Source organism: Oncorhynchus clarkii, chromosome 6 (genome assembly GCF_045791955.1).
Source record: "Oncorhynchus clarkii lewisi isolate Uvic-CL-2024 chromosome 6, UVic_Ocla_1.0, whole genome shotgun sequence".
Taxonomy (NCBI): Eukaryota; Metazoa; Chordata; class Actinopteri; order Salmoniformes; family Salmonidae; genus Oncorhynchus; species Oncorhynchus clarkii.
The window spans coordinates 89,152,489-89,178,408 of record NC_092152.1 but is presented as its reverse complement, the minus strand read 5'-3'; the positions used below and the strand labels follow the sequence as shown (position 1 = coordinate 89,178,408).

General features: G+C 45.9%; 1 protein-coding gene across 1 annotated transcript in view; it reads right to left on the bottom strand.

Annotated features, from left to right (window-relative positions):
• The window catches only part of LOC139412484 (leucine-rich repeat serine/threonine-protein kinase 1-like), a 103,904-nt gene that overhangs the window by 33,281 nt on the left and 44,703 nt on the right, over positions 1-25,920 (bottom strand). The window contains exons 12-20 of the mRNA XM_071159274.1: positions 25,446-25,569; positions 25,158-25,317; positions 23,474-23,750; positions 22,779-22,950; positions 20,980-21,155; positions 19,520-19,659; positions 16,209-16,361; positions 12,088-12,250; positions 5,634-5,803 (exon numbers count right to left, since the gene is read on the bottom strand). Of these exons, the coding sequence (XP_071015375.1) occupies positions 5,634-5,803; positions 12,088-12,250; positions 16,209-16,361; positions 19,520-19,659; positions 20,980-21,155; positions 22,779-22,950; positions 23,474-23,750; positions 25,158-25,317; positions 25,446-25,569 (1,535 nt within the window). The remainder of the gene's footprint in view (positions 1-5,633; positions 5,804-12,087; positions 12,251-16,208; positions 16,362-19,519; positions 19,660-20,979; positions 21,156-22,778; positions 22,951-23,473; positions 23,751-25,157; positions 25,318-25,445; positions 25,570-25,920) is intronic.

The following is a 25,920-nucleotide window of genomic DNA, read 5'->3' as shown; positions in this document are numbered from 1 at the left end:
TGGATGGTCTATTTTCCCAGTGTGGTAGCAGGGTAATGCTGACTTTACTCCTGCAGTATATCACTGTTCTGTCACATCAGACAGAGGTTAAAGGATAGCGTTTGCCCAACGTCCTCTCCATCAGAGGAAGGTGAAAGTATAACGTTTGGATAATGTTGTTTGGAATTACATGTAGATAATGGTCTCTGGAGACATGGGATATACTAGTGTGTACTCTACTCTCCGGTCACGTTTGTGCTAAACTGCACAAATCTCCCCTCTGTAATGCCTGTATGAACACAGGATATACCCACACACACCTCAATGGGCTGCTATTTCAACATGGTTGTGTGTATGGGTGGAGGTTCAGCATTGTCATTTTAGAAAATGTCCTTAATATGTCTGCCTTAAGTGTGGAAAGTGTTTCACAATATAAACAAAATGATGTATATAGAAAAAAATAAATGCATTCTGATACATAATTGCATTCTTATGGTGCAGCCTTCCTATTTTTCAACCAAAGCTGGTCTGTCTTTTGTTGTCAAATTGGAAGGCTGCACCCTGGTTGGTAAAGGCTGCCATTTCCTGGTTGGTAAAGGCTGCCATTTCCTGGTTGGTAAAACCCTACATTGGTCGCTTAATTTCAGTTTATGTACCATCTAAACCGCTGCCAAATGTCTTTTCAATAACAATACATAGTATTTTCAGCTGTGTGAAGCTTGTGGACAGAACTGAAAGTAAGAGACTCAAAAGCAAGTCTCCACTGAGGTTGCGAGGGAGGGGGGAGAGTTTGAATTCAGGCTGCGTTGTTGCAATTTGCCTTGCTTCCTTAAGGGGGCTTCATTTTAGATGATGCCCCTTTAATCTCATATCTTATGATCTCTTCTTGCCAAGGGAATGGCTGTATGATCTGCTGGCACTTTGTGGCTGAGATCTAAGCTGCTGGGTAACACATTGTGACAAATCCAATTATAAGAAGCATTATTGAGGATCCAGATAGCATCACCATCTATCACCCTGCTGAGTGAACCCCTCCTCTGGCCTTTAGGAGGCCTTTATGAGTGAACCCCTCGTCTAGCCTTTATGAGGCCTTTATGAGTGAACCCCTGGTCTAGCCTTTATGAGTGAACCCCTCGTCTAGCCTTTATGAGGCCTTTATGAGTGAACCCCTGGTCTAGCCTTTATGAGTGAACCCCTCGTCTAGCCTTTATGAGTGAACCCCTCGTCTAGCCTTTATGAGTGAACCCCTGGTCTAGCCTTTATGAGTGAACCCCTGGTCTGACCTTTATGAGTGAACCCCTCGTCTGGCCTTTAGGAGGCCTTTATGAGTGAACCCCTCGTCTGGCTTTTAGGAGGCCTTTATGAGTGAACCCCTCGTCTAGCCTTTATGAGTCAACCCCTCGTCTAGCCTTTAGGAGGCCTTTATGAGTGAACCCCTCGTCTAGCCTTTAGGAGGCCTTTATGAGTGAACCCCTCGTCTGGCCTTTATGAGTGAACCCCTCGTCTGGCCTTTAGGAGGCCTTTATGAGTGAACCCCTCATCTGGCCTTTAGGAGGCCTTTATGAGTGAACCCCTCATCTGGCCTTTAGGAGGCCTTTATGAGTGAACCCCTCGTCTGGCCTTTAGGAGGCCTTTATGAGTGAACCCCTCGTCTGGCCTTTAGGAGGCCTTTATGAGTGAACCCTTGCCACAAAGCCCGTTTTAACATTGGCAGCACCCTTATGGGTTTCACCATTTTAAAGTAGTCAACTGGATTGCAGAATTCTATCCTGGTCTGCAGGAGGGATCAGCCAATTAATTATAGGCTACTCCTGACCTGAGCAAACAGTCCAGCACAGTAGGTGACAACCCTGGCTTTATACCTGCTCAGATAATACACAGTCCAGCACTGTAGGTTACAACCCTGGCTTTATACCTGCTCAGACAATACACAGCCCAGCACAGTAGGTGACAACCCTGGCTTTATACCTGCTCTGACTATACACAGTCCAACACTGTAGGTGACAACCCTGGCTTTATACCTGCTCAGACAATACACAGTCCAGCACTGTAGGTGACAACCCTGGCTTTATACCTGCTCAGACTATACACAGTCCAGCACTGTAGGTTACAACCCTGGCTTTATACCTGCTCTGACTATACACAGTCCAGCACAGTAGATGGCGGTGTGCACCTTTTCAGTTTGGCAAAGATAGGGGGTGGGATCTCTTTCGAAAGCTGTGGAATGAGGGGAGGGGGGCTGTTGATTGAATTTTACCGCTTGACTGATACAACCAGAACGTAATTCAATTGTAAACAATAGGGAAATGAAAGTGCTTATTGAGCATCTCCTGTCCCTGGGACATTAAACCATTTGGCCTCGATCACATCGATTGTATCACACACACACACACACACACACACACACACACACACACACACACACACACACACACACACACACACACACACACACACACACACACACTCGTAAATGGACTGACATTTTACAAACAAAATGTGCTGACTGGCAGAACACAGAAATGAGGAGTCAGCATTTCCTTATTCCATGGAGCAGGATGTCGTAACAGTTAGGAGTCCCTGGTGATGTCACCCTATCACAGATCTCCATTGGTTATGAACTCAACACAATTCCCCCTAAACATGGAGACAGACGAGAGCTGGAGCTGGAGGGTTACTGTTATTTGGCAACAAGTGATAAGCAAAATGATTTTCCTAACAGAAGAAGTGTAAGCGTTCTCAGTGTTGCCAGACGTGGTTGGTCAATTGCTGTTTTCCTAACAGAGAAAGTCTGCAACCTTTCAGAGTGTTGCCAACGTGTGGCAGAGGCGTTTGTGTAACGTCACAGTTTAGATAACGTGTCCACACAACCCAAGCAATCCTAATATTCTGATAAATGAGTCCCATTGTGTCAATCGTGAGCAGCAAAATGTTTTCATATCACAGAAATCTTCTGGTGGGCAATTATTTTCAATAATTTCAATATTTAATAAACAATCAGTAGCTTGAGCAGACAATAAAATCCTTGTTAAAGTTTGTATGCGCTTTTCATGAGCACAAAAAAAGTATTAAATCCATGGTATATTGATACAGCAGGGCCAATGAGGGTAGACAATAAGCATGATAATGTCAGTACCAGTACAAGGAATGTGAGAGAAAAGGCTGTCTAAGGGACAAGAAGACAAGAGAAGGGGAAAGAAAATATGAGATAGAAGAGAGAGAAAGAGATGATTCAGCCTCTGCTATGGACAAGGCAGAGAGGAACGAAAGGAGACAGGAGAAAAGGGATGAGAGGAGTGAGGAGAATAGGCAGGAGAGGAGGCAGGAGGGAGGGAGAAGAGGAGGCAGGAGAGGAGGCAGGAGGGGAGGGAGGAGGGGAGGGGGAGAGGAGGGAGGAGAAGTGTGAGGAGAGGAGGCAGAAGGGGAGGGAGGAGAGGAGGGAGGAGAGGAGGCAGGAGGGGAGGGAGGAGAGGAGGGAGGAGGCAGGAGGGGAGGGAGGAGAGGAGGGAGGAGGGAGGAGAGGAGGGAGGAGGCAGGAGAAGAGGGAGAAGAAGAGGGAGGAGAAGAGGGAGGAGAGGATTGAGGAGAGGATTGAGGAAAGGAGGGAGGATAGGTTTGAGGAAAGGAGGGAGGAGAGGAGTGAGGAGTGAGGAGAGGAGTGAGGAGTGAGGAGTGGAGTGAGGAGAGGAGGGAGGAGAGGAGGGAGGAGAGCAGCACCAGGGTGATAGATGATGATGATGCTCTCTTATCCTGAAGAGAGAGGGGTGTCCCAAATGGAACCCTAGTACCTTTACAGTGCACTAGGTCAGACCAGGGCCCATAGGGCTCTGAATAGGGAGTCATTTGGGACACACACAGACAGTCCTTATCACAGCCTGGGGAGATAGAAAAGACAGGAGCAGAAATGAGATGGGAAGAGAAAAGGACAGGGGATGAGAGGGATGAACAGATGGGAAGAGAAGATCATGAGGAATCCTCAGAGCCTGCAGAGAGAAAGCTTTTATCACTGTCAGGGATACAGAGAAGACAGAAGGAAACAAAGAGAGGAGACAGAAGATGAAGAGGTGATGGAAGAGAGAGAGCAGGAAGGCGTAAAAAGAGGGGAAGAGAGAGGGGAGAAGAGAGAGGGGAGGAGAGAGGGGAGAAGAGAGGAGAGAAGAGAGGGGAGAAGAGAGGGGAGAAGAAGAGAGAGGGGAGAAGAGAGGAGAGAAGAGAGAGGGGAGAAGAGAGGGGAGGTGAGAGCGGGGAGGAGAGAGAGAGGGAAGAGAGAAGAGAACAGCGTCAGGATGAGAAAATAGATATCAGGATTAAGAGCTGCAATATCGTTCCATGAACAAGGCCCTTAAAGAGAGAGACGATAACTCAAGGATATCCACACACACACAACACTACAGTTCCATTTGTTCAAAGCTGGCGATAGTAGGTATACACTACATGGCCAAAACTATGTGGACACCACTGCACACCCATTGCTGACCGGTGTATAAAATCTAGCACACAGCCATGCAATCACCTTAGACAAACATTGGCAGTATAATGGCCTTACTGATGAGCTCAGTGACTTTCAACGTGGCACCGTCATAGGATGCCATCTTTCCAACAAGTCAGTTGATCAAATTTCTGCCCTGTTAGAGTTGCCCTGGTCAACTGTAAGTGCTGTTGTTGTGAAGTGGAAACATCTAGGAGCAACAATGGTTCAGGCGTGAAGTGGTAGACCACACAAGCTCACAGAACAGGACCGCGGAGTGCTGAAGCGCGTAGGAAGTAAAAATGGTCTGTCCTCGGTTGCAACACTCACTACCGAGTACCAAACTGCCTCTGGAAGCAACGTCAACACAATAACTGTTCGTCGGGAGCTTCATGGAATGGGTTTCCATGGCCGAGCGGCCGCACACAAACCTAAGATCACCATGAGCAATGCCAGGCGTCGGCTGGAGAGGAGTAAAGCTTGCCGCCATTGGACTCTGTGAGCTGAGGAAACACGTTCTCTGGAGTGATGAATCACGCTTCACCATCTGACAATCTGACGGACGAATATGGGTTTGGCGGATGCCAAGAAAATGCATAGTGCCTGTTTTTCATGGTTCGGTCCCCTTAGTTCCAGTGAAGGGAAATCATAACTCTATAGCATACAATGACATTCTAATCTAGATGATTCTGTGCTTCCAACTTTGTGGCAACAGTCTGGGGAAGGCCATTTCCTGTTCCCGCATGACCCTGTCCTCAACACCATCGAACACCTGTGGAATGAATTGGACCGCCGACTTCAAGCCAGGCCTAATCACGCAACATCAGCGCCTGACCTCACTAATGCTCGTGTCTGAATGGAAGCATGTCCCTGCAGCAATGTTCCAATATCTAGTGAACAGCCTTCCTAGAAGAGTGGTGTTAGAGCAGAAAAGGGGAGACCAACTCCATATTAATGCCCATGATTTTAGAATGAGATGTTTGACGAGCCGCTGTCCACATACTTTTGGCCATGAAGTGCATCTTAGATCATAGAAGAACTGGACCTTTCTACAATGTCCACCTACCTGCAAGTTACTTCTTCATTTTCTATTGTAAAACCTTTAACGGTATGCAAATATACCGGTGTGTGTGTTCACTGTTTACATGTGTGTGTGACTCCAAGGGAATGTGTGTGTGTGTGTTACCTGTACCACTGCTGATGGTCTGCTGCCTGCACTTCTTGAAGTGAAAGCGTTTGATGGCGACTGGTTGGCCACGATAACAGGCTCTATAGATGATAGTTCCACTGCCCCCCTGGCCCAGGATATCACTCTCCTCCTCACTACACTCCAACTGGGCCTTCTCTAGGAACAACCTACACACACACACACACACACACACAGTATTATGTTATGCATTTCACACACACAAACTTTATAAACACACTCCAGCTGGTTCTTCTACAGAAACAACCAATATAACACAAAAACACCATACAGTACATGATACTATGTATACCTCATAGAGTACATGATACTATGTATACCTCATAGAGTACATGATACTATGTATACCCCATACAGTACACACAAAGCCTCACTATCCATCACTAATGTAATCACCATCTTTCAGCAGTTATTTTTTTAAACTACATTAGGCAAGTCAGTTAAGAATACATTCTTATCAACAATGACGGCCTACCAAAAGGCAAAAGGCCTCCTGCGGGGAAGGGAGCTGGGATTACAAATAAAAATATAGCACAAAAACCACAAATCACGTCACCACAACACTACATAAAGAGAGACCTAAAGACAACAAAATTGCACGGCAGCAACACATGACAACACAGCATGGTAGCAACACAACATGACAACAACATGGTAGCAACACAACATGACAACAACATGGTAGTAGTACAACATGGTAGCAGCACAAAACATAGTACAAACATTTTAGGGCACAGACAACAGCACAAAGGGCAAGAAGGTAGAGACAACAATACATCACACAAAGCAGCCACAACTGTCAGTAAGAGTGTCCATGATTGTATCTTTGAATGAAGAGATGGAGATAAAAGTTTGAGTGTTTGTTGCAGCTCGTTCCAGTCACTAGCTGCAGCGAACTGAAAAGAGGAGCGACCCAGGGATGTGTGTGCTTTGGGGACCTTTAACAGAATGTGGCTGGTAGAACGGGTGTTGTATGTGGAGGATGAGGGCTGCAGTAGATATCTCAGATAGGGGGGAGTGAGGCCTAAGAGGGTTTTATAAATAAGCATCAACCAGTGGGTCTTGTGACGGGTACATTGAGATGACCAGTTTACAGTTGAGTATAGAGTGCAGTGATGTGTCCTATAAGGAGCATTGGTGGCAAATCTGATGGCCGAATGGTAAAGAACATCTAGCCGCTCGAGAGCACCCTTACCTACCGATCTATAAATTACGTCTCCGTAATCTAGCATGGATAGGATGGTCATCTGAATCAGGGTTAGTTTGGCAGCTGAGGTGAAAGAGGAGCGATTACGATAGAGGAAACCAAGTCTAGATTTAACCTTATCCTGCAGCTTTGATATGTGCTGAGAGAAGGACAGTGTTCTGTCTAGCCATACTCCCAAGTACTTGTATGAGGTGACTACCTCAAGCTCTAAACCCTCAGAGGTAGTAATCACACCAGTGGGGAGAGGGGCATTCTTCTTACCAAACCACATGAACCTTGTTCTGAACACCTCCAAAACAAAGGTAAGGGCAGAGAAAGCTTGTTGGACACTAAGAAAGCTTTGTTGTAGAGCATTTTACACAAAATACGGGGAGGGGCCAGCTGAGTATAAGACTGTATCATCTGCATATAAATGGATGAGAGAGCTTCTTACTGCCTGAACTATATTGTTGATGTAAATTGAGAAGAGCGTGGGGCCTAGGATCGAACCTTGGGGTACTCCCTTGTGTTCTGCCAGTCACATTCTGTTAAAGGTCCCCAAAGCACACACATCCCTGGGTCGCTCCTCTTTAAATAAAGGTTAAATAAATAAATAAACTCCCTTGGTGACAGGCAGTGGCTGAGACAGCAGATGTTCTGACTTTATACACTGCACTCTTTGAGAGAGGTAGTTAGCAAACCAGGCCAAACACCCCTCAGAGACATAATTTATGACCTTTAAGGATGCAGTGACACATCCATAACCTGAGCGGAAACGTGAATGCATACCAGAGAGAATACTATAGACATCAATGAAGCCAGTCAGTTTCCAACACTTTTGATACACAGGGCAAAATAGAAATTGACCTAGAACAGTTAGGATCAGCTTGATCTCCCCTTTAAATAAAGGACGCACCGTGGCTGCCTTCCAAGCACTGGGAACCTCCCCCGAGAGGAGAGACAGGTTAAAAAGGTTTGAGATAGGCTTGGCGATGATAGGGGCTGCAACCTTAAAGAAGAAAGGATCTAAACCATCTGCCCCAGATGTTTTTTGGGGGTCAAGTTTAAGGAGCTCCCTTAGCACCTCAGACTCAGTGACCGACTGCAGGGAGAAACTTTGTAGCGGGGCAGGGGAAGAGAGGGAGGAGCATTGGGACTAGTTGCATTAGAAAGGGTGGGAGATGAGGAAATGTTGGACGGGCAAGGAGGCATGGCTGTGTTAAATAGGAATCCTGACTTAATGAAGTGGTGATTAAAGAGCTCAGCCATGTGCTTCTTGTCAGTAACAACCACATCATCAACATTAAGGGACATGGGCAGCTGTGAGGAGGAGGGTTTATTCTCCAGGTCTTTAACTGTTTTCCAGAACTTCTTGGGATTAGACCCACAGAGAGAGAACTGCTCTTTAAAGTAACTAACTTTGGCCTTCCGGATAGCCTGAGTGCACTTATTTCTCATTTGCCTGAACAAGAACCAGTCAGCCTGAGTATGTGTGCCGAGCCTTTCGCCAAATTAAATTCTTGTGGTGGAATAACTCCAGATCACGGTCAAACCAGGGGCCGATCCTGTTTTTAACTCTCATTTTCTTTATGTGGGCGTGTTTGTTAACAATACCAGTGAAAATATCCAAAAAGAAGGAAGGCTTGCTCATTAAATGTTTTTAACATGCTACCTCCCTGATCCCAACCTCAACTCTACCTGCACCATACATTACTACAGCTACCTCCCTGATCCCAACCTCAACTCTACCTGCACCATACATTACTACAGCTACCTCCCTGATCCCAACCTCAACTCTACCTGCACCATACATTACTACAGCTACCTCCCTGATCCCAACCTCAACTCTACCTGCACCATACATTACTACAGCTACCTCCCTGATCCCAACCTCAACTCTACCTGCACCATACATTACTACAGCTACCTCCCTGATCCCAACCTCAACTCTACCTGCACCATACATTACTACAGCTACCTCCCTGATCCCAACCTCAACTCTACCTGCACCATACATTACTACAGCTACCTCCCTGATCCCAACCTCAACTCTACCTGCACCATACATTACTACAGCTACCTCCCTGATCCCAACCTCAACTCTACCTGCACCATACATTATTACAGCTAAATCCCTGATCCCAACCTCAACTATACCTGCACCATACATTACTACAGCTACCTCCCTGATCCCAACCCTTTACTCTACCTGCACCATACATTATTACAGCTACCTCCCTGATCCCAACTCTACCTCCTGGACGTCAACACCTGCACCATACATTATTACAGCTACCTCCCTGATCCCAACCTCAACTCTACCTGCACCATACATTATTACAGCTACCTCCCCGATCCCAACCTCAACTCTACCTGCACCATACATTACTACAGCTACCTCCCTGATCCCAACCTCAACTCTACCTGCACCATACATTATTACAGCTACCTCCCTGATCCCAACTCTACCTCCTGGACGTCAACACCTGCACCATACATTATTACAGCTACCTCCCTGATCCCAACCTCAACTCTACCTGCACCATACATTACTACAGCTACCTCCCTGATCCCAACTCTACCTCCTGGACGTCAACACCTGCACCATACATTATTACAGCTACCTCCCTGATCCCAACCTCAACTCTACCTGCACCATACATTATTACAGCTACCTCCCCGATCCCAACCTCAACTCTACCTGCACCATACATTACTACAGCTACCTCCCTGATCCCAACCTCAACTCTACCTGCACCATACATTATTGCAGCTACCTCCCTGATCCCAACCTCAACTCTACCTGCACCATACATTATTACAGCTACCTCCATGATCCCAACCTCAACTCTACCTGCACCATACATTATTACAGCTACCTCCCTGATCCCAACCTCAACTCTACCTGCACCATACATTACAGCTACCTCCCTGATCCCAACCTCAACTCTACCTGCACCATACATTATTACAGCTACCTCCCTGATCCCAACCTCAACTCTACCTGCACCATACATTATTGCAGCTACCTCCCTGATCCCAACCTCAACTCTACCTGCAACATACACGTCCAACAAAGGATTCTATGTATTGCATTCTGCTATAGGGCTGAAGCTATAGTCGCCATAGCAACATTCCTAAGTCCTTATTAGCTTCCTCTTCATATCATGAACACAAATCTGTGTCTCATATGGCACCCCCTTCCCTAGTTAATGCACTAATTTGGACAGAAAGCCAGTCAAAAGTAGTGCACTGCATAGGGAAGAGAGTGCCATTTGGGACACACCTGCTCAGAGTTGACCATCTATCCTGGAGCTGACTTCCTGCTAGGGCCCATATGTGAATGTAAGGCTGGGGGAAACATTATTCAGGGTCAATTTAATCTCAAACATGCTTTAAATTGCATTTCAGCAGAGTCACACAGCAGAGTATTTGAGCGCGTTCCTGTGTGTGTATGTTCTGTGTCCATGTTTGTGTGCACGTTCCTGTGTGTGTGTCTACATAGCTGTGGTGTTAGCTGATGTCAACTCGTGGCACCAGTGTTTGAGGAAGTGATTATTTAGTCAATATCTCTCTTGTCTTAGAGCAGCACTAAAATGTGTTTCCTGATATCAGAAATATTTGGGAGTGATTGTTGCCCCATGAACAGTAAATACGACAGCGGCCTGTAGTATTTCACAGAGATAATCAACCCTCAAGCACTGTGTGTGTGTGTGTGTGTGTGTGTGTGTGTGTGTGTGTGTGTGTGTGTGGTTAGCCTTAAGGGTAAACAATACATCAACGGATGCGGTCACTGTTGAGAAATCAACTGAAACTCATTATGCAGCCAAACCCTTGAAGAGCTGTGTGTGTGTGTGTGTGTGTGTGTGTGTGTGTGTGTGTGTGTGTGTGTGTGTGTGTGTGTGTGTGAGCGTGCACAGGATTGCTGTACCTCTGTATACGAGTGTGTGTGTACAGAGTATCTATGTCTGCAGTGTGTTCCATACTGTACATGTCACAGTCCTGTCAGTGAGGAACCTAAGGACACTCCTAGACTCCTATCAACACAGCAGGAAACCACAAGGCCCTGTACTACACAATACTTCAGGAGGACACCACAACCACAAGGCCCTGTACTACACAATACTACAGGAGGACACCACAACCACAAGGCACTGTACTACACAATACTACAGGAGGACACCACAACCACAAGGCCCTGTACTACACAATACTACTGGTCAGAGGTAGTGCACTATGGGCCCTGGTCAGAGGTAGTGCACTATGGGCCCTGGTCAGAGGTAGAGCACTATGGGCCCTGGTCAGAGGTAGTGCACTATGGGCCCTGGTCAGAGGTAGAGCACTATGGGCCCTGGTCAGAGGTAGTGCACTATGGGCCCTGGTCAGAGGTAGAGCACTATGGGCCCTGGTCAGAGGTAGAGCACTATGGGCCCTGGTCAGAGGTAGAGCACTATGGGCCCTGGTCAGAGGTAGAGCACCACATAGGGAATAGGGTACCATTTGGGACACATCCTGTGTTTTTGTGCTGTGAGAATGGCCTGGTTTCATTTAGTCAGTAATGTGAGCATTAAGTGAGTGAAACAAATTAACAATCAACCAAACAAATGTTTTCTCCCAGTGAAAGGGCAATCTTTTGTTGTCCCTATTGACTAAATAGAGCCATCTAACCCGGTTATAACCAAAAGCTCAGCCTGAGTGTGGGTGACAGGTGAAGGGTCAAAAGTGACAGAATGATGGGCCAAAGGTTAGGGATAAGAGGTTTGTGGTTCAGAGGGTGTGTGTGTGTGCGAGCGCAAGTTTGATAGCATGTTGGAGAGAATCGGTTCTAGCCAAGCTCAGCACAGAATGACTGATCTACAAATCGTCAGGCATCCTAACTTCAACTTGAGAATACATTTAAACTAGTCTCCCATTGACGTCAATGAATGACTAAGAGAAAATGTGACTTAAGTGAAAGACATGATTCACCCCTATGTGAAGAAGATTAGCCCATCTGTGCCGTGCCTTCCTCAGGCTCACTGTCTTGTGAAGTTACACTGAGTCTGGCTGAGTGTGCGATTGGATTTGATAGCCAATAGTTACATCAATCCGTATATGTCCATGACGGGTAGAGCAAGTGCACACTTCAGGAGAAGGGAGGAGAATTGGGATACAGCATCTATATAGGGGGGGACAGTCTCGCAGCGCTAATAGGTCAACAGGTCAGGGTTTAGAGGTCAAGGGTCAGGGGGAAAGGTGAGAGGTTACCGTGAGGGGAAGTCGGTCATGAAAAGCTCTGGGACCAGCTCCTGAAGGGGCACAGGCTGGTTGGTGTGCTGGGGACACACTATGTACTCCTGGCCCATGGCAGCGATCACACAGTCCTCCATGTTGAAGAAGTGGCCTCCTCTTCCTCCGCCTTTTTCTCTGCCTAGCGGTGGGATAATCAGACCAAAAGATAAAGTTGACTTCAGAGTGCAAACTCTGTTTAACAGCAGTCCCATTACAAAAACAATATTATAGGTTGATTTCAAATTAAATCACATTTTATTGGTCACATACACATACATACATGGTTAGCAGATGTTATTGCGAGTGTAGTGAAATGCTTGTGCTTCTAGTTCCGACAGTGCGGCAATATCTAACATGTAATCTAACGATTCCACAACAACTACCTAATACACACAAATCTAAGTAAAGGAATGGAATAAGAATATATACATTTAAAAATATGGATGAGCAATGACAGAGTGGCATAGGCAAGATGCAATAGAAGGTATCAAATACAGTATATACATATGAGATGAGCATGGTAAGATATGTAAACATCATTAAAGTGGCATTATTAAAGTGACTAGTGATCCATTAATTAAAGTAGTGATGGCTGTTTAACAGTCTAATGGCCTTGAGATAGAAGCTGTTTTTCAGTCTCTCTGTCCCAGCTTGGATGCCCCTGTACTGACCTCGCCTTCTGGATGGTAGTAGGGTGAACAGGCAGTAATGGGTGATTGTTGTCCTTGATGATCTTTTTGGCCTTCCTGTGATATCGGGTGCTGTAGGTGTCCTTGTGGTTGTGGGCGGTGCAGTTGCCATGTGCCGCCTTCATCACACTGTGTGGGAGGACCATTTCAGTTTGTCCGTGACGTGTACGCCGAGTAACTTAAAACTTTCCACCTTCTCCACTGCTGTCCCGTCGATGTGGATAGGGGGTTGCTCCCTCTGCTGTTTCCTGAAGTCAACGGTCATCTCCTTTGTTTTGTTGACGTTGAGTGAAAGGTTGTTTTCCTGACACAACACTCCGAGTGCCCTCACCTCGTCCCTGTAGGCTGTCTCGTCATTGTTGGTAATCAAGCCTACTACTGTTGTGTCATCTGCAAACTTGATGATTGAGTTGGAGGCGTGCAAGGCCAGGCAGTCATGGGTGAACAATGAATACAGGAGGGGGCTGAGCACACACCCTTGTCCCAGTGTTGAGGATCAGTGAAGTGTAGATGTTGTTTCCTACCTTCACCACCTGGGGGGGGGGGGGGGGGGGGGGGGCGGCCCGTCAGGAAGTCCAGGACCCAAATGCACAGGACGGGGTTGAGACCCAGGGCTTCAAACTTAATGATGAGCTTAGAGGGTACTATGGTGTTGAATGCTGAGCTATAGTCAATGAACAGCATTCTTACATAGGTATTCCTCTTGTCCAGATGGGTTAGGGCAGTGTGGTGGCAATTGTATCGTCTGTGGACCTATTGAAGTGGGTCTAGGGTGACAGGTAAGGTGGAGATGATATGATCCTTGACTAGTCTCTCAAAGCACTTCATGATGACAGAAGTGAGTGCTACGGGGCGATAGTCATTTAGTTTCCGTTACCTTTGCCTTCCTGAGTACAGGAACAATGGTGGCCATCTTGAAGCATGTGGGGACAGCAGACTGGGATAGGGAGAGATTGAATATGTCTGGTAACACACCAGCCAGCTGGTCTGTGCATGCTCTGAGTATGCAGCTAGGGATGCTGTCTGGGCCGGCAGCCCTGCGAGGGTTAACACATTTAAATGTCTGACGTCGGTCATGGAGAAGGAAAGCCCACAGTCCTTGGTAGCGGGTCGCGTCAGTGGCACTGTATTATCCTCAAAGTGGGCAAAGGTGGTGTTTAGTTTTACTGGAAGCAAGACATCGGTGTCCTTAACGTGGCTGGTTTTCCTTTTGTAGTCCGTGATTGTCTGTAGTCCCTGCCACATACGTCTCGTGTCTGATTGTCTGTATTCCCTGCCACATACGTCTCGTGTCTGATTATCTGTAGTCCCTGCCACATACGTCTCGTGTCTGATTGTCTGTAGTCCCTGCCACATACGTCTCGTGTCTGATTGTCTGTAGTCCCTGCCACATACGTCTCATGTCTGATTGTCTGTATTCCCTGAGACATACGTCTCATGTCTGATTGTCTGTAGTCCCTGCCACATACGTCTCATGTCTGATTGTCTGTATTCCCTGCCACATACGTCTCGTGTCTGATTGTCTGTAGTCCCTGCCACATACGTCTCGTGTCTGATTGTCTGTATTCCCTGCCACATACGTCTCATGTCTGATTGTCTGTAGACCCTGTCACATACGTCTCATGTCTGATTGTCTGTAGTCCCTGCCACATACGTCTCATGTCTGATTGTCTGTATTCCCTGCCACATACGTCTCATGTCTGATTGTCTGTAGACCCTGTCACATACGTCTCATGTCTGATTGTCTGTAGTCCCTGCCACATACGTCTCATGTCTGATTGTCTGTATTCCCTGCCACATACGTCTCATGTCTGATTGTCTGTAGACCCTGTCACATACGTCTCATGTCTGATTGTCTGTAGTCCCTGCCACATACGTCTCATGTCTGAGCCGTTGAATTGCGACTCCACTTTGTCTCTATACTGACATTTCGCTTGAATGATTGCCTTGCGGAGGGAATAACTGCACTTTTTGTATTTGACCATATTCCTAGTCACCTTTCCATGGTTAAATGCGGTGGTTCGCGCTTTCAGTTTTGCGCGAGTGCGCCATCTCTCCACGGTTTCTGGTTAGGGTAGGTATTAATAGTCACAGTATGCCACTACCGCACCTTATCAACTCACTCACCGAATCAGCGTATACGTCGATATTATTCTCTGAGGCTACCAGGAACATATCCCAGTCCGCGGATTCTGATTGGTCAGACCAGCGTTGAATAGTTCTTAGCGCGGGTACATCCTGTTTGAGTTTCTGACTATAGGACGGCAGGAGCAAAATGGAGTCGTGGTCAAATTTGTCGAAAGGAGGGCGGGGGATGGTGGGGGAGGGCCTTGCGGAAGTTAGAGTAGCAGTGATCCAGTGTTTTTCCAGCGCTAGTGCTACAGTCAATATGTTGGTAGAATTTAGGTAGCCTTGTTCTCAAATTTGCTTTGTTAAAATCCTCAGCTACAATAACTGCAGCCTCAGGATATATGGTTTCCAGTTTGCATAAAGTCCAGTGAAGTTCCTTGAGGGCTGTCGTGGTATCGGCTTGAGGGGTTATATATACGGCTGTGACAGTAAATTCTCTTGGGAGATAATACGGTCTGCATTTGATTGTAAGGAATTCTAGGTCAGGTGAACAAAAGGACTTGAGTTCCTGTATGTTGTTACAATTACACCATGAGTTGTTAATCATGAAACATACACCCTTGCCCTTCTTCCCGGAGAGATGTTTATTCCTGTCGACGCGACGCACAAAGATTCCAGGTGGCTGTACTGACTCCGACAGCATATCCCGAGACAGCCATGTTTCCGTGAAACAAGAGAATGTTACAATCCCTGATGTCTCTCTGGAAAGCAACCCTTGCCCTAATTTCGTATACCTTGTTATCTAGAGACTGGACATTAGCGAGTAATATACTCGGAAGCGGTGGGTGGTGTGCGGGCGTCTGAAGTCTGACCTGAAGATCGCTCCGCCTAACTCTTCTTCGGTGGCGTTGTTTTGGGTTGGCCTCTGGAATCAGCTCAAATGCCCTGGGTGGTTCGGACAAAGGATCCACTTTGGGAAAGTCGTATTCCTGGTCGTAGTGCTGGTAAGTTGACGTCGCTCTGATATCCAATAGTTCTTCTCGGCTGTATGTAATAACACTTACGATTTTCCGGGCTAACAATGTAAGAAATAATCCATTAAAAAAAAAAACTGAAAAGTATCCTAAGGACTAGAAGCGAGGCAGCCCTCTGTCGGCGCCATCTTCTGGTCATTTATCATGCATGCTTATAACAAGTAATAACACATAAGGGTATGCTTTCACTAAAGCAAATCATTGTTTTAGTGCTTAATGTCCGCATTGATGGTGTTTAATTTAAACTTTTGCAATAGCCCCTATATATTCCATCAGAAGTTGACTGTATATTGGCCCACCCTACCTTCTCCTCCTCTTCTCCCAGCTGCAGTCCCCCTGGTTGAGGGTTCCCCCAGATCCCCAGGCCCCTGGTTCTGTCTGCTCATGGAGGAACACTGGGGACAGGGGGCGTACTGCTCAATCAATCGGGTCCCATCACTCTCACTGGCCGTCAAGGCTAAGGGAGGACAGATGACACAGAGAGATACAGAAAGTCACATGGTCTGGTGGAGTCTGGCCGTAAGGCCTACAGGAGGACAGATAACACTGAGATACAGAAATGGTCTGGTGGAGTCTGGCCGTAAGGCCTACAGGAGGACAGATAACACTGAGATTCTCACCAGTCTCCCTATGTCATGTTCTCTCTGATAATCTCTACCTTAAAATGGAATGTTTCCATGGATCCTTCTTACCTTCTGCTATGAGACTTTTTAACAGGAACATGCATTCTCAAAATGCATGCTACCGTGCTCCGAGCACACAAGTTGGAGTATGAGTCCAAATCAAAGTATACCAAACGGAGCACGGAGGACACTTCTCGAAAGACTACGCTGTTTGTACATATTTTTTAAGCATGCATCGATACAATATTCAATGGAAAGTATGCACAGGAAAATGATGAAACCACGTTAAAAAAAGTATGCAAAATGTATTGGAATCAATTGCGCCCATTATTTGAGCTGAAGTGAGAGAAAATAAACTCAGACTTCAGAAAGAAATGTTGCACACTCACATCTCATAGGTCATCTGACTACAATATGTAATCTTGATACATTAATAAATACATTGTGTGTTCATTTTGGCCTACACTAACCACTGTGGATGGATGGCAAGCCCATAGCAAGTCAATAGGGCTAGCTACTACTGTTAAGTAGCTATGTAGATAGCCACAAAGAACAGCTAGCTACCCACGAATAATTTACATATACCTTGCATAACATTCGTTTTATGTTATTTTTGCCTGTTAAACTATCTGGTTAGCTAGATTATTACAAATCACATATAGCTAGCTGATAATTCTGAAGTAAAACGTTTGCTTTGGGTATATCTTGTTTGGTCTCTATTGTCATTGTCCTGGCTGAAAGAAGGTTCAGTGAATGGGGAGGTGCAGCGTGAGGTAATACAGTATGGGGAGGTGTAGCGTGAGGTAATACAGTAGGGGGAGGTGCAGCGTGAGGTAATACAGTAGGGGGAGGTGCAGCGTGAGGTAATACAGTATGGGGAGGTGTAGCGTGAGGTAATACAGTAGGGGGAGGTGTAGCGTGAGGTAATACAGTAGGGGGAGGTGCAGCGTGAGGTAATACAGTAGGGGGAGGTGCAGCGTGAGGTAATACAGTAGGGGGAGGTGCAGCGTGAGGTAATGCAGTAGGGGGAGGTGCAGCGTGAGCTAATACAGTAGGGGGAGGTGCAGCGTGAGCTAATACAGTAGGGGGAGGTGCAGCGTGAGGTAATACAGTAGGGGGAGGTGCAGCGTGAGGTAATACAGTTGGGGGAGGTGCAGCGCGAGGTAATACAGTAGGGGAGGTGCAGCGTGAGGTAATACAGTAGGGGGAGGTGCAGCGTGAGGTAATACAGTAGGGGGAGGTGCAGCGTGAGGTAATACAGTAGGGGGAGGTGCAGCGTGAGGTAATACAGTAGGGGGAGGTGCAGCGTGAGGTAATACAGTAGGGGGAGGTGCTGCGTGAGGTAATACAGTAGGGGGAAGTGCAGCGTGAGGTAATACAGTAGGGGGAGGTGCAGCGTGAGGTAATACAGTAGGGGGAGGTGCAGCGTGAGGTAATACAGTAGGGGGAGGTGCAGCGTGAGGTAATACAGTAGGGGGAGGTGCAGCGTGAGGTAATACAGTAGGGGGAGGTGCAGCGTGAGGTAATACAGTAGGGGGAGGTGCAGCGTGAGGTAATACAGTGGGGGAGGTGCAGCGTGAGGTAATACAGTAGGGGGAGGTGCAGCGTGAGGTAATACAGTAGGGGGAGTGCTTCTCAAATGGAATGTTTTATGCGTTCTCCACACTCTTGTCCACAAGAACATACTCAAGAGAACGTCCTTGGAGAATACACCTGGAGCATGAGTGTGGAGCACGGTAGTAAGCATATTGACAAACACCCCGAGTTTTTACACTGCACCAAATACCCTAGTTTCATACTCCTAACTATCCGTACACCTCTGAAGATTCATCACACCGTCGCCACTCAGATGATCTACAGCCTTTTATCTGTCAACACTCAAAAGCAGCTTTATCTCCCGACTGTTCGATAACGGGAACACGAGGTGGGAACACCTGTCAGTGGGGACCAAAGGGTAACGATGTACGCTGAGAGGCGGGAAGCAAGTTCAGGGAGTGAATACATTTCATTAATAAATGAACAAAACAAGAAACACAAACAGCGCACCGACATGAAACGGGAACAATGACGACTGGGGAATAAACCAAAGGGAGTGACATATAAAGGGCAGGTAATCAAGGAGGTGATGGAGTCCAGGTGAGTGTCATTATGCAAGTAACACTGGTGACAGGTGTGCGCCCTAACGAGCAGCCTGGTGACCTAGAGGCCGGAGAGGGAGCACACGTGACACAAAGATCCTGACTGAGTCCAGCATTCAACATGAAGTTGAAGTCATTGAAGAGGTGTTGCTTTTTGTGTAAGTACTGTGTATTTACTGTGTATTGTGTATTTACTGTGTATTGTGTATTTACTGTGTATTGCCCATGTAAATATAGACATGCTGAATGACTCATGCATGCGAGTGTAAACAAATCCCCAATCAACGTTAATTACTCAGTCATCCAGCACCTACACTACAGAAACACAAATAATATATCATGAAATATCCCATTTAGCAAACGTTTTTATCCAAAGTGATTTACAGTCATGCACACATTTTCATACGAGTGGCCCCAGCTGAGCGGGGATCCAAAACATAAATATGAATGCACACACACAGATCACAACACACCCACCATGCTGACCAGTCTGCTAAGTGCTGTGATTTGACAGGTAATCTAGAAGCAGCATCAGGAGTTTAATGTGGACTAATGACTGAATCATCAACACTCCACTGTGTTAAAGCTGCATTTAAAAGACACAATCTGCTATTTTAATTAACATGACGATTGAGCAGCAGGAAATATGACAGACTGACGGTCATGCTGAGTTAGGGGAAGCAGAGAGACAGAGACAACGGTCTCTATTCCTTTGAAACTTTTATGTATAACGTTTACTTTTAATTTGTTATTGTTTTTTAAAATGTATTATTCATTTCACTTGCTTTGGCAATGTAAACATATGTTCCCCATGCCAATAAAGCCCTTTGAATGGAAAGAGAGAGAAACCTCACCAGGGAACCACTGTTCGATGAGGGAATTGACATGGTCCGTAATGAAGGCCATGGCTGAAAAATCCCTGGTCTCTGATTGGCAAATGATCTTGATGCCCCCGCTTTTCTTCCTCTTCCAGTTGACATCAGTCGATTCCACACTGCCAAGGGATTATAATTAGGTTTATGGTCATATTTGCACTTTACACAATGCTTTTACGCTACGAAAATGTCGCCCCCAGTCTGCTTTTCAATTTAACAGAGGGCTTGAGGTTTGCAGATGACCTCAAGTTGATCTTCAAATGAAATCCTGTGCAACTGTAACAGACTTCCTGTAGGGCTGGTTTCTCAGACCCAGACAAGCCTATTCCTGGACAAAAAAATCACTTGGAGATTCTCCATTATGCTTTTTAGTCGATGACTAGTAGTTGGCTTAAAGGGGAAGTTCAGGATTTTACTACCTGATGACTACTCGGAAAGTATTCTATGGGCCAGCTAAAGTTAGCTGAAATTTGTGGTGGTGGTTTAAGCCGGACCATTGATTACATCCTGGCTTCAAAACTACTTTCAGGGTGAAGATATTTCTGACATAAAGTTGTAAGCTACTGAACTTCCCCTTTAATCCGTGCCCTAGAAACAGGTCCTTAGTGATCTCAAAATGCGACAACGTAAACAATTAAGTTGATAACATAATAATACAAATGTTAACACAAAAAAATGCAACGTAGAAGAAAGGATTTGAGAATCCCCACACTCTCTTCATATTCCCACATGTGTTCTCTAAAGGTGCTTGGTTCTCTAAAGGTGCTTGGGTCTCTAAAGGTGCTTGGGTCTCTAAAGGTGCTTGGTTCTCTAAAGGTGCTTGGTTCTCTAAAGGTGCTTTGTTCTCTAAAGGTGCTTTGTTCTATAAAGGTTATTTGTTCCCTAAAGGTTATTTGTTATCCTAAGGTTCTTTGTTCTATAAAGGTTACTTGAAAGTGTCCCTCTGAAGAACCTGATGGCGCTGCTGAAGGTACTGTATGGGCTAACTAAGAGCCTTAGAACCTACTGACAACACTCAGATGTACATGTGTACTTTTTCAGAGGTATCATTAGTTACAGGTAATCGTAATAATATTTCATCATAGCATGTTTCATTAGAGAAAGTATCTCAATATGTTGTAAGTCAAGAGAAAGACAGACACACTGTTTTAGGGAATATACCACGGCTCGCAGTGGTGTGATTCGTTAAAATTATATGATGACAAATACTTGACTCAGTAGGTCACTGCCATAGAAATCTATGGTCACTCCCACTAAGGCCAACTTTGAATTGTTGAAATCCCAGGCTTATATGCGCCGTGCACAATAGCCTGTGGACAAGGTTAGCCAAATCCTAACTCAAACATTATGCATTGGTGTCAATGGGAGATTTGCTTGAACATTCGAGTCACACACATGCATTTCAAGTAAGTTACCCCAGTGTACCCTTAGTCCCTCACCTTAGATACCCTCCATCAAAGGTGACCAGTAGTCCCTCTCTCCAGTAGATGGTCTGACTGCGGCGGACTCTGAAGGTGCTACAGCGGTGCCTCTGTTGGCTACCTGTTCCCGCAAAACTGTAGATCACCGTGGTCCTCCTCCGCTCACTCTTAGCATTCCTCTTAGGCTCAAAGGACTAGGACGACACAGAGAGAACTCTTAGCATTCCTCTTAGGCTCAAAGGACGAGGACGACACAGAGAGAACTCTTAGCATTCCTCTTAGGCTCAAAGGACGAGGACGACACAGAGAGAACTCTTAGCATTACTCTTAGGCTCAAATGACTAGGACGACACAGAGAGAACTCTTAGCATTCCTCTTAGGCTCAAAGGACTAGGACGACACAGAGAGAACTCTTAGCATTCCTCTTAGGCTCAAAGGACGAGGACGACACAGAGAGAACTCTTAGCATTACTCTTAGGCTCAAATGACTAGGACGACACAGAGAGAACTCTTAGCATTCCTCTTAGGCTCAAAGGACTAGGACGACACAGAGAGAACTCTTAGCATTACTCTTAGGCTCAAAGGACGAGGACGACACAGAGAGAACTCTTAGCATTACTCTTAGGCTCAAAGGACTAGGACGACACAGAGAGAACTCTTAGCATTCCTCTTAGGCTCAAAGGACTAGGACGACACAGAGAGAACTCTTAGCATTACTCTTAGGCTCAAAGGACGAGGACGACACAGAGAGAACTCTTAGCATTACTCTTAGGCTCAAAGGACTAGGACGACACAGAGAGAACTCTTAGCATTCCTCTTAGGCTCAAAGGACGAGGACGACACAGAGACAACCCTTAGCATTCCTCTTAGGCTCAAAGGACTAGGACGACACAGAGAGAACTCTTAGCATTACTCTTAGGCTCAAAGGACGAGGACGACACAGAGAGAACTCTTAGCATTCCTCTTAGGCTCAAAGGACGAGGACGACACAGAGAGAACTCTTAGCATTACTCTTAGGCTCAAAGGACTAGGACGACACAGAGAGAACTCTTAGCATTCCTCTTAGGCTCAAAGGACTAGGACGACACAGAGAGAACTCTTAGCATTACTCTTAGGCTCAAAGGACGAGGACGACACAGAGAGAACTCTTCGCATTACTCTTAGGCTCAAAGGACTAGGACGACACAGAGAGAACTCTTAGCATTCCTCTTAGGCTCAAAGGACGAGAACGACACAGAGAGAACCCTTAGCATTCCTCTTAGGCTCAAAGGACTAGGACGACACAGAGAGAACTCTTAGCATTCCTCTTAGGCTCAAAGGACTAGGACGACACAGAGAGAACTCTTAGCATTCCTCTTAAGCTCAAAGGACGAGGACGACACAGAGAGAACTCTTAACATTCCTCTTAGGCTCAAAGGACAAGGACGACACAGAAAGGAATCATTTTAAGAATAGGTACAAGCCTGTGAGCACAACAGATACAGTTGTCTTGCATTGTGTCTTTTGCCCGCCCCCACCATAATGTTACAAAACCTATTGAATATAGTATAGGTTAGAAAAATGTTTTATTGAAGAGCATAAATACATATGCTATATACTCAGTCTTGTGAATATCCTCCATTTATTTACATAACTGGCATCAGACAGTAACATAAATATCAACTAGCATAATCCAGGTAGCACATGTGGATCTTTTCAAAAGTAATGGACTGTACGAGTTCTACACTCTTCTATACAGTCTTTTCAATGCTCCTGCGGGTGTCACCGGGAAACCCTGTTAAACTGCCCATGCAGGAGTGGGTGCGAAACCCTGTTACCTGGAGGTCCATCTCGTTGAGGCTGATGAGCATGCGGGCGATGAAGCGTTCCCAGAATCCCGCCGGCACGAAGCTCATCTTGAAGAGGCGCTGGATGGAGTTGGCGGTCTCTTGACGGAAGCCGTGGATGTCCATAGCAGGTTTAGGAGGAAGGAGGTGGGGGAGGAGGTAACTGTAGAGGAGGACAAAAGGTAGAGTTAAATGTACAGGAATATAAGAAAACCATGAATGTCCATAGCAGGTTTAGGAGACAGGAGGTGGGGGAGGAGGTAACGGTGTAGGAGGAGCAGGACAGAGGTAGGGTTACAATGTTTTGGATGTCCATAAGGGGAACGAGGTGGGGCAGATATATGAGATATGTTATAGGGTCAGTTCTGTTTGCTTTCAGAGAGATAAGCCGTGCTACAAAGTGCATTGTGAAAAGAAAGTACGAGCCTGAACAGTTCAGTTCGGGTCAGCACGATAGTGCACATCATATCTGAGAATCAGTCTCCATGTCGCTGGGCCAAGTTCTGTAAGCAAACGTAGTGGAATGATGCAGATAGAAATGTCATGAACAGAGCTGACTTGATTCCTTATTCTACAAATCAGAGACAGGCTTGTTCTACATAACACAGTTCCATCTGAACGGTCCACAATGTTATGCTCTGCTGAACATGGCCCAGGGCCCAGCTCAGAGAACGGCCCGTCCCTACCTATCGCTGGCCACAGGCAGAGCAATCTCAAACTTGGCCAGAAACTGGAAGTACTGCTCCTCCGTCTGCTGGGTGAAGCCCGTTCCCACCAGGAGCATGCGCAGATCCTCCGCTCGGATCACCCCGTTCCAGGCCACCGATCGGGAGCTCTTCAGGTGGATGATCCGCTCCAGACAGTCCGACAGCCACACGGGACAGAGGAAGTAGAGGGTACACAGGCCGTGACTGGTGTCTGGGAAGTGGAGGATGGTGCCTGTCTCGATCAGGAAGCTGATGGCTGGAGAGAGGCACGAGGGAAGGAGAGAGGGAGAGAAGAGATCAAGTTTCAAGTTCTTATTGTCACTTGCACAAGTACAGTGAAATGCCTTTCTTTCTCTTTTCCAACAATGCAGCAATTCAGATCAGTAGCACTATAAAAATGACTAAAACAGTCAAGATGGAGGGAGGGAAAATGAAGAGGAATACGTTCATCAGGAACATTTTATATAATCTGGACAATGATATGATATACTATGGTTAGTTCAACCAGGAGGGTTAGTTGTACCTCTCCAAGGGGACCGAGGTTAGTGGCCCCTGGTCTACATAATATGTAAAAGGATGAGAAAGCCAACCTGAAGAGAATGTGTAACTGTGTATAAAACCATTCAATCGACTAAATACTTTTAAAAAGTACCAATGCAGCTGTTTATCTCGATATCAAATCATTTCAGGGTAACAATTAAAGGAACATTCCACACCAGAACTATTTTGGTGTTGCTTTCATTAGTCCATTGTTGAAATGTTTTGCATGACAGCAATCAAGTTTTCAAGATATATAACTTTCAAAATACACAAATACAGCAGGTATGATACATTTAGCATCCTATGCTACATTTAGCATCCTATGATACATTTAGCATCCTATGCTACATTTAGCATCCTATGCTACATTTAGCATCCTATGCTACATTTAGCATCCTATGCTACATTTAGCATCCTATGCTACATTTAGCATCCTATGCTACATTTAGCATCCTATGCTACATGTAGCATCCTATGCTACATGTAGCATCCTATGCTACATTTAGCATCCTAAGCTACATTTAGCATCCTATGCTACATTTAGCATCCTATGCTACATTTTGCATCCTACGCTGCGTTTTGCATCATACCTGCTGTATTTCTTTATTTTGAAAGTTATATATCTTGAAAACTTGATAGCTGTCATGCAAAACATTTTGGGACTATGTCAACAATGGACTAATGAAATGTTCCTACCTCACAGCGATTGTTTCAATTAAAATGGTCAAAAAGAAAGAGAAACAGCTTCTTAGCAAAGGGCAATTTCTCCTGCAAGAATTTAGCTAGGAATGTCTGGAAGTGGTCTGAGTGGGGAGGGGCGAACTGACATTTGCTGTTATTGGCAGAGAGGTTTGGAAATCTCTTTCTTATTGGTCTATTAACTAATTTACTGCATGGTGATGTCACCATGGAAGGCCAAAACTCCATCCCACCAAAACTGTCAGAAATTTCAGCTCTTATACTAATAGAGCATTATCATCTTTTTCACAATTTCACAGTATTATTCCAACCTCATAGCGTGGAAATATATATAAAACACAGGAAAATCACATTTTGACTGAACTGGGCCTTTAATGAAATGTAGAAAAATAAATAATGCTGAAAAAGGAGAGGGGTTTGGCACCGGTCTGCAGGTCCTCGTAGTCTCTGATGTCACTTCCTGGGTTCTGCTCTATGACGAGGTCCAGCTGTGCGTCTGTCAGGTACTGGACCTCGTCTTCTGTGTCCCGCCGACCCCTCTCATCTAGCACCGCTTGCTGCAGTGTAAGGTAGCTCTTTGGGATCTATGAAGGGTTATAGAGGGTTTATAGAGAGGTTATAACGCATCAGGTTACCCACAGAAGAGCTTTATACATAAGCATGCATGCACACACGTGCACAAACACACACACACACACACACACACACTTACCAGTCTGCCCAGTAGCTTGTGTCCGCTAGCTGAACTGCTGCTGTTGTCCTTCATGTAGCAGGCCACCTGGAAGATCAACCTCTTCAGACCATCCAGACCCTCCTGGGTCTTACACGATACCTCACTGAATACACACACACAGTCAGATATACACACACACAGAGTTAGATATACACACACAGACACACACACAGAGTCAGATATATACACACACACACACACACAGAGTCAGATATATACACACACACACACACAGAGAGTCAGATATATATACACACACACACACAGTCAGATATACACACACACACACACACACAGTCAGATATACACACACACACACACACAGTCAGACACACACACACATAGTCAGACACACACACACAGTCAGACACACACACACAGTCAGACACACACACACAGTCAGACACACACACACACACAGTCAGACACACACACACACACAGTCAGACACACA